Below are 8,896 nucleotides of genomic sequence, written 5' to 3'. Positions count from 1 at the left end.
CACACACACACACACACACACACACACACACACACACACCATCACAGGTGCTTCCTACACAGTGCTGCATGGGAGTGCAACCCAATGAACACAAATATGTTTTGAATGGTGAGGATCAACTGCCGGTGCACTCAGAGGAACGTTCCTCAAACATACTCACACAAGCACCTTTCAGGCAGGGGAAAGGCCATAGATGCCCAAAAAAAAAAAAAAAAAAAAAAAAAAAAAAAAAAAAAAAAAAATTTCTTCTATTTATTTCTCATTGATTTAAATGTTTTTTGTATTGTCACTATAAGGCCATTTTATAATTTCCCTTCGTGTCTTTTTCTACGTTTTGAATATTATACGCTACATTGTGAAACATGGGTCGGATTTCTTATCTAATTTTCCTATATGACCTTATTGTAATATGAACCTACTTTTTTATAATATTGGAAAATTGACTATGCATGTTTACCATTGGAAAAGCTCAGCCTTGTGTTTGTTTTTATATCTGGAGATCTAATTGACCTGAATTTGTATGAACTGAAGTGCGTAAGGTGTTGCTGGCATCTGATCTCTCCGATTTGCAGTTTTTTCTCTGGTGAGAGCCTGTCACCTCAGTATGTCTGATATAAATTTACCCGAATGAAAGTCTGAGGAACGAAACCCAGTGATGCTTAGCTTTTGCAAACATAAAAGCTTTCTCCCCTAAATGAAACCAGGGGGTGATTCCTGTATTCTCAAAAAATGTGTCAGGAAAAAAAAATGAATAGAACTAAATTTTGGGCGTCAAGTTGCAACAAGTGTGGGCCTGCATTACTATCCAAGGCCACAACAATTAGACAACTAATGTGAGTGATTTTCTGTTTGTTTATCAGACATTTTGTAAAAGTGCCAGACAGCATAGGTAAGTTGGAAAAGAATAAACAGTTAATATACAGTAAACATGGAATGAATATGATGAAGTCGATTACTTGCTAATGGGGTTAATGGTCTCTTAAAAGTTGACTAAAAGTTAAATGTTATTTATAGCCAGAACACAAGGTGATCAGGCAGCATTATGGGCAATATTCAAGAAGCAGTTACAATTATACACTACCAACCAAGATTATTCGTTGTGTGAAGGAAACATTGGCAGGACTCAGGAGACCATCATTCTCCCCTAAATACAACATTAATCAGAACTAAAACATCAGAGACCAAAGACAGCATACCTGAGCAGACAGGAACTGATGAGGCACTTGAGCACGTAAACCCTGGGAGGGATTCATTGGATGCATGCCAGGCTGGTGCATCCCTCGAGGCTGAGGCATCCCTCCGCCACTGCCAACAAACACCCCATGGCCACACATCTGGAGTACAATGGAAACCAAACAACCATACCAATGCATTTGTAATGCAACAAGTGATACGTTTTCTCATATCATAGTGCTTTCTTCACTCGGGTCCTCAAGTTGGCACAACTCGGCCATATAGCAGATATTAAAGGTGAAATAATACAAAATGGTAGCTAACTTTGAAAATAGAAGTTCTGTAAAACACTAGATGGCACAACAGTCTCGTACCTTTTCACCGTAGGGCCCCATTTCAACAGGGCCCATGTCTTTGGAACTAGGCATGCGGTAACCTCCTCCACCTCTTCCTCCCCTCCGCATCTCTCCATTATAATCAGTTATTCCTCTCTTGTCTCCTTCCATCTTTTTGTCAAGACTTGGGTCATCACCCTAAAAAACAACAAAGTCATGACCAGACGCGTTGATGGTGCCCACGTCAAACATCAATAACACGTAACATTTGCAATAGCTAGAGTTATTAAGATCATATTTTAGTGAATTAACATCTTACCAAAAGACCCATGTTTGAAAACTGGCGTGACACTGGGTTCATCCAGCTGTCCCCTCCTCCACTCTTTAGGAGAGAAATCCAAACATTACCCTCAGCAAAAAACAAATTGAAAAAGTGCACATGACAATATCGAGGAAAGTTACGAAACAAAATGTGTGCTTTGTGTTAATGCAATGAACCCAAAGTGGCCACGCAAACTCTAGTGCGTCCTTGAACCTCTAATTTTCCCTACCTTGATGTTGCCTCTCTTTCCTCCGTGAGTCTGACCCCAGCCTCCGGAATTGAAGGAGGAGCTGTTTCCCTGCGACACAGAGTTGTTCCAGACCCCTCCGCTGCCATCATCTTCCTCGTCCCAGCTGGGGTGACGGGAGGCTGCGACAGAGCCCTCTCCCTTCCCACCCCAGCTCTCCATTGATTTGGTGCCTGCTGGAAAATCAAAACAGATGGTTAATAAAGTGGCCTTATAATTTCTCTAGATGTCCTCCGTTTTTAACGTGTGCTTTGAAAATGCTGAACCCTTTTAAATTGAGAGATGTGTAATGTTGCTTGATTTGAGCACCACGTCTAAAATGACAATGAGCATAAATAACTCTGAAGTCATATCGCAATATTTTGAATTACACAGTTTATTTCTCTTCTTACCAGATTTGCCAGAGTTGGGTGAAGGGTTCCCCCAGCCAGAAGCTTTGCCGGGCTCCTCTTGATCACCCCAACCTGTTGATGCTTCGGACGACTGGCCCCAAGTAGCCGTACCATTATCCACAGATTGCGCACCTCTTTCCCACATGCCTGGACATGAAGATTGATGGCAGAGTAAAGAAAATGTGCAATACTTGACACGAACACTTCAAATGCTGATCTAGTTTGGTTGTGGTTTGCCAAATGCACACTTCTTTGTAATGGTACAACTTCTACTTACCCACTGTAGCACTGCCAGGGTTTGTGTCCCTGCTGTGCTGCATGCCCTGCTGCCTTCTAGGTGGTTGTTGTTGTTGTTGGATGGATGGTGGTGGTGGTGCTGGTGCTGGTGGGGCCTGCTGACCGTGGCTTTGGCCTGGCGTAGCACTCTTTTTGTCCCACAAATTCACATTCTTGCTTTTGAAGCGGGTCGGGTCTCCCCAGGCTGAAGTGCCATCGTCGATTTCCATTTTGCGACTGATGGACTGAGGGGAGGGTTCTTCCCAGCCACTGGGCTCCAGGGAGTCACCCCCGCCCCCAGAGATTTGGGGGATTGGGCCGGAGCTCCAGCCCGGGCTTTGGTTCTGATTCTTGGATGGTGGACCTCCACCTCCGACATTAGACCGGTTGTTCCACCCTCCTTGAATAGGACCTCCTTGTGGCTGCTGGCCCTGTGATTGGTGCTGCTGTTGATTTGGGGCTTTCATTGGTGCCACTTGGCTGTTTGGTATCGGTGCTGCTGCGTGGGGCTTTGAACTCCCCCAGTCCTGGTGGGGTTTGCCTCCACCCACATCTCCCCCTCCCCAACCTCCTCGCTGAGCTCCCCCTTCCTCCAAATGACCCCAGGAAGATCCCTTCTCATCAGAGTTGCTTCCACCTCTGCTTCGCCCATCTCCACACCCACCTCCAAGTATAGAGTCCCTCTGTCCCCTGTCTCCTCCCCAACCACCTGCCTCTCCTCTCCCAGCCCCCTTCCATCCCCCTGTCCCTTTATCCTCTGGACCATCTGCCCACCCACTACCCTGTTCTCCAAATTCTCTCCAGTTTCCTCCTCTTCCTCCTCCTCCTCCTCCTCCTCCTCCTCCTCTGTGATCACCCCATTTCTTTTCTTCAGTCCCCCATCCTTTGCCCTGGTTTTCAGGTGGGAGATCACCCCAGCCTCCAGCTGCCTTGCCCTGGTTGCCCTCTATATCTTCTTCTGGCTTTCCTGGCTTCCTTATAGTGCTACCGTGCACGTGAGGACCACAGGTGGACTGTGTAGTACCACCATCCCAGCCATCCCTCGCTGTAACAGGGCCAGAGTTCAGGTTGGTCGTGTGACTGCCAACAGATGGATCATTAGTTATTGAACTGGTGTTAGATGGGTAGCCAGGGCCGCGACTAGTGGTAGTGTTTATGGTTGCTGATGAGAATGCAGAGGAAGATGACGTGCTTCTGTCATTTCGGTTTCTTACTCCTGTTGTGGTAGCCAGGTCCCAGGCCACATTCTGTCGAATCTGGGTCTGCCCCCAGCCCGTGTTAGAGAGAACCCGGGGGTCTAGGTCAGATCGATTGAGCAAGCCGAGTAAGGCCACCTCAGCATTGGAGGTCTGGTCGGGACTTTTGTTTACAGACGAGGCGCTCTCCTGCTTATATCCATTATCACTCCCTCCTCCACCACTTCCAGCTATGGACCCTCCTCCGCTAGAGGACGAAGGTGCGCCACCTGCAGTGCCTCCACCCTGCCCTCCGCCTCCTCCTCCTCCCCACTCCCCAACTGTCCCGTCCCCACCTTCCATCCCTTTCTGATTGTCCCAAGCTTTTGTCATAGTGTCAAACTTTGGTGAGGCAGAGTCCTGCAAAACACTGCCGCCCATACCTCCACTGCCTCCACTACTGCTGCTGTTGCTGCTGCTGCTCCCATCTCCTCCTCTTCCACTTCCTATTGCTAAGTTACTCGAACTTACAGCTCCGGCTGTGCCGCCCCACTCTGCTTCTGTACTGCCTCCTTCCCACGCTCCCTGAGATACCACTGGGGTATTTGAGCTACCATCATTTCCCCTACCCCACCCTGCCTTGTCACCCTGGCCTCCAAAGCCCCACACACTCCCTTCCTGCCCCTGAGCTCCAGTCCCTCCTCCACCCCACCCATCTGCCTGTGAGGCACCCGTGCACAGGTCAGAGGACAGTGGAGGCATGGATCTCCAAGAAGAGGAGGCAGCAGAGGAGGAAGACGAAGAGCCAGAATGACTGCCACTGCCTTCTCCATCAACACTAGCCGGCCGACAGCCCCCCTCATCGCCACCACCTTCTTGATTTGGTCCTGTTCCTCTTGCTCCCCCGCCTGAACCCAACTCTGGTCCTAGGTTTCCAAAGTGCTGCTGCTGCTGCTGCTGTTGCTGTTGTTCTCCACTCCGTGCTCCCACCGCCGCCTCAGTGTGCTGCTGATGGAGACCAGTTTGATTCACAGATGAAAGAGAGTGAGTGGTGATGAGCGTAGTGCTGGCAGAGAACGAGGAAGCTGAATTAATGGACGAGTGTAGTGGAAGGCCGTCGCTAGCCGGAGATGATGTCCCACCCTGCACCAGGGCAGGCCAGGCGGAGGGGTTCACGTTGGGGTTGAAATTGGCACCAGGGACACTGCTGCTGTTGCTGCTGCCACCCACAGGGCTCTCCTGAGGCCCAGGAAGAAGACGGGAGACTTTGGAATTGTAAAATGCTGCTGATCCCAGCCCTGACTCCACCTGAGAGGGGGTGGAAGAGCCCCACACACCACCACTCGACTGAACACATTCATTAAGCGAGGAAGAGGAGGAAAGAGGAGAAGAACGAGGCGAGGAAGGATTGTCCATGTTCCCTGCTCCTCCTACTGCTGCTGCTGCTCCTCCCTTCTGCTGGATGTTTCTCTCACTCCATGAGGCACTACTGTAGTTGTTGTTACCAGGGCAGTCTTGCTCCTGCACCCCTCCTCCTCCAGCCCGGTCAGAACTCAATTTGGCCCCTCCGAGGATGCTAGGCCAATCCCCCAGGTCCGTCCCATCAACAATCACCTTCCCGCAGCCCTGAGAAGAGGACTGGCTGCCAGAGCCTGCCCCCCATGTGGAATTTGCATAAGTTGAAGTAGTAGTAGAAGAAGACGACAGAGCAGCAACACATAATGACGATGAGGAGGAGTTGGGGGGTGAGGCGGACGATGAACCAAGGTTGGAATCTATATGGACAAAAATTAAGTAAGTCATTGACAATACTAACTAATGACACAGTCGCGTTTCTAAACATACATGGTTTTAAGGTACATTCATTGTCATTGTACAACAGGGTTGCGTGACGAAATGCAGTTTGTAGCGGCTTGTAGCTGCGGCATTCAGTGAACTACATATCAAAGTTGATCATCTGTTTTTGTTACAAGACATTAACCCACCTGTGCCTCCAGCTGTGTTTGCATTGGGGTCATCTGCTGCTTGTGAGGAAAGCGATGGGGCGGCTTCCCAGCCACTGCCTCCACCAACCCCTCCTGCACCCCCTTCCCCTCCGCCTCCCCCCAGCAGCATGGAGGACAGCGGTGGCTGGCCCCTCTTCAGTAGCACTTTTTGATCCTGCTGGCAGCGAAATCTTGGTGGAACCTCTCTGGACATGTATCGCTGCTGCTGGGAGCTCTGGCTTCCAGAGGGGGAGGAGGAGGGCTGTCCGTTGGCCACAGCAGTCCGCTGCTTTGCATTGTTCCCGCCACCAGGAGGAACTTGTGCAGAAACCCCGGCTGCAGCAGGACTGGGGGATGAGGGGGCAACAGGGCCAGGGCTGGGGGACACTGAGCCTGGGGTGGCGAGCGGCTGGGAACAGGAGGGCTTGGCTGATTCTGGCACTAAAAACACATTTAAAGAAAAGGTGTGAACCACTGGTAGACTCAAGTACGGTGAGAAGAGAAAGACAGTTTGGGTATGTTTCTGAGCCACAGCTATGTTTAGCTTCTCTATAGCTTTAAAAAGTTTAAGAAAATACATCTAAAGTGTGAGCATAATTGTGAATAACCCATGGTCATCACAATACATTAAAGTTGTCATAAGAACAAGGTAGTGCTGATTAAAGCATATTTAACAACAAGGCATAGAAATCATGCCACTGACATGATAATATGGAATAGTGAGTGATAAAAGGAAGACATGTCTGACGATGAAGGGAAAAAAGGTAAAGTGGAAAAAAACATACCTTTGACTTTCTGTTCTGGCACCTAAAACAGAAAGAATAAGTGTGTCAGATATAACGTAGAAGAGAACATACTTGCCTTTAGTCTTGCTACTGTGACTGAGAAAATTGACTAGCAAGGCACTATTTAGCAAACATTAAGAATATGGCATTGACTATTAATTTTACAATTTCCAAACATGACAAAATCTAAGCTACCTAGTAAAATATTCCAATTCAACCAAAGCAATTTCCCCCCCCCCCGGTTATCTGCAAAGCACAGAGGCAAAGTCAGCTGTGGATTATTTTGGTGAACATGTTTACCTTCTGAGAGGTTTCTCTTTTCTTTTTATCTTCTTTCTTCTTTTTCTTGTCTTCCATGAACTACTGCTCCCTTTCCTGATTCTCCTGTCTGTGAAGAGAAATGTACACATTCAATTATTCATGTTACATCTCAAGGCGCACTGAAAGTAATTTAATCCTCACCAAAGCACACCTTTTCACACACTGACTTTGACTGAAAATGGATAATGCATACTACACCAGATTACTGTCGAGTATTCTATGACACAGTCAACGCAGTGAGGACGGTAAAGTTAACCAGGGGTGGACAGCTTGACAACAGCCCTTGGAAGCCTAGCTTCTCATTGCATAATTCATTAACCAGCAAACCATTGCAATTCACACTAACAGACAACACCGGCAGCAGCCAAACAAACTCTCAAACATCTCTATAAAAGTAAAGTTCTTCTACATCACTGTAGAGACTGTAATGGCAGCATGATCCACAGGACACTAGCTTCAATGTGAGTAAAGTTACGTGACTTGATCTGTCCAGTGTTATGAAGACACGCTCTCCCTGACTTCACACTTGCTTCCCACCCTACCAAAAGTAAACATCTGTATTATGAAAATATACAACTCATACCTAAGTCACGTGAGCCTTATTTTGTGGAAAAACAAAACACACCACGGAAGGCTGAACAAAAACAATCCGATTTTATCTGGAAATGTAAAGGCATCTCAGATACCAGAGAGCTGTAAATACGACTGGGCCCAGTGTTTCGGTTAGCTAAGCTGCACATAATTAGCATCATGTCACACTGCGCTAATGGAAGCTAACTGCACAACGAATGGATTTAACCCTTCACTGTATCCTTTATAATTTAATCAGCTGGCGTGTCCATTAATAATCAGTCTATGTAACGTCAGGGAACCCCTACAAGGCAATAGTTAGAAGAAAACAGTCGTGGAAATAACAGGCCAGCAAGGAATGGCTGTGCAGCTACTAGAGATCACAAGAAGAGCTTCACTTGGCCGAGCAATTAGCTAATGCTAGTGGACTCTAAAGCAGCTGGTGAGCACCGTGTCGTGACCTAAAGAGCAGGGGACTGACTGTCCAAGAGCCTCTGTCGTATCCGCGCGACGAAACTAACCTCTAACGTTACGCAGTTGACTGCAGACAACAGGCACGTCACATTAGCTAACGGTAGTCCCCTTTATTGTCAAAAACAGTGCATTTAATTTGCAAAACTTTACGGTTATAATTCGTAACTTCACAATGGGAACGCAACACTTCTGACAAGTCGTTGGTCGGACTGCTAGCTAGCTGGTTCATCAGCAGTAACGGTCGACAGGGCCAAATTAAAACGACGAACTTCGGTGACGTTTCTTCAGCATAGCGCGTAACAAGCGAAGCTCTTCTAAAATAGAGAAACCCAAATGTTGTAGGCGGTGTAGAGGAGGAAATAACTAGCGTTATTAACGAGCACACACATTATGGAAGCTACCAAAGCCCATGCCGTTGAATACTCACCTCGGGAATCACATAGGACATAAAGTGCTTCTGTGCAAAAATTCTTCCAGACCTACCGCTAGCAGGCTAGCAAGGTGGCTAGCCTAGCGAGCTAGTTCTTCGAGGCTTTCAAGGCTAAATTGAATAAGAAATGACATCACCGAAAGGCGAAATGTTAATCGTAGAAAAAAATGAGGAAAGGCGATTATCCTTTTCGAGCGACTATAGTTTCTCAAGGTGTAAACAAACCACGCACAACCCCTTGATGACTGTCAGACGCTGTATGATCGGTTAGTTTACTATCGGCCATTTTGCTTCTGTGTGGAGGTTTAGCCAGCATATGATATCACCAGGCTGGTTGTTGATCAGAGGACGGAGGAGGAGCGGGGCGAGTACCGACACTGCCCACCAGGGGGCGTCTTATCACTGGAAACA

General features: G+C 47.7%; 1 protein-coding gene across 2 annotated transcripts in view; it reads right to left on the bottom strand.

Moving 5' to 3' along the window:
- The window catches only part of tnrc6bb.1 (trinucleotide repeat containing adaptor 6Bb.1), a 16,183-nt gene extending 7,308 nt beyond the window's left edge, over nt 1-8,875 (bottom strand). Inside the window, exons 1-10 of one of the 2 annotated variants that reach the window (XM_031870885.1) lie at nt 8,483-8,875; nt 6,991-7,078; nt 6,691-6,712; nt 5,906-6,346; nt 2,747-5,695; nt 2,470-2,616; nt 2,060-2,253; nt 1,828-1,890; nt 1,548-1,706; nt 1,197-1,334 (exon numbers count right to left, since the gene is read on the bottom strand). In XM_031870885.1, the coding sequence (XP_031726745.1) occupies nt 1,197-1,334; nt 1,548-1,706; nt 1,828-1,890; nt 2,060-2,253; nt 2,470-2,616; nt 2,747-5,695; nt 5,906-6,346; nt 6,691-6,712; nt 6,991-7,047 (4,170 nt within the window). In that variant the 5' untranslated portion in view covers nt 7,048-7,078; nt 8,483-8,875. The remainder of the gene's footprint in view (nt 1-1,196; nt 1,335-1,547; nt 1,707-1,827; nt 1,891-2,059; nt 2,254-2,469; nt 2,617-2,746; nt 5,696-5,905; nt 6,347-6,690; nt 6,713-6,990; nt 7,079-8,482) is intronic. The other variant, XM_031870886.1, reaches the window with a different exon arrangement.
- Between the last annotated feature and the right edge of the window lie 21 nt (nt 8,876-8,896).

The sequence above is a fragment of the Anarrhichthys ocellatus genome, unplaced genomic scaffold (assembly GCF_004355925.1).
Source record: "Anarrhichthys ocellatus isolate YVR2014 unplaced genomic scaffold, GSC_Weel_1.0 scaffold55, whole genome shotgun sequence".
Classification (NCBI taxonomy): domain Eukaryota; kingdom Metazoa; phylum Chordata; class Actinopteri; order Perciformes; family Anarhichadidae; genus Anarrhichthys; species Anarrhichthys ocellatus.
Note: the sequence above shows the minus strand (reverse complement) of the source record. Positions and strands in the feature narration are given on the sequence as shown.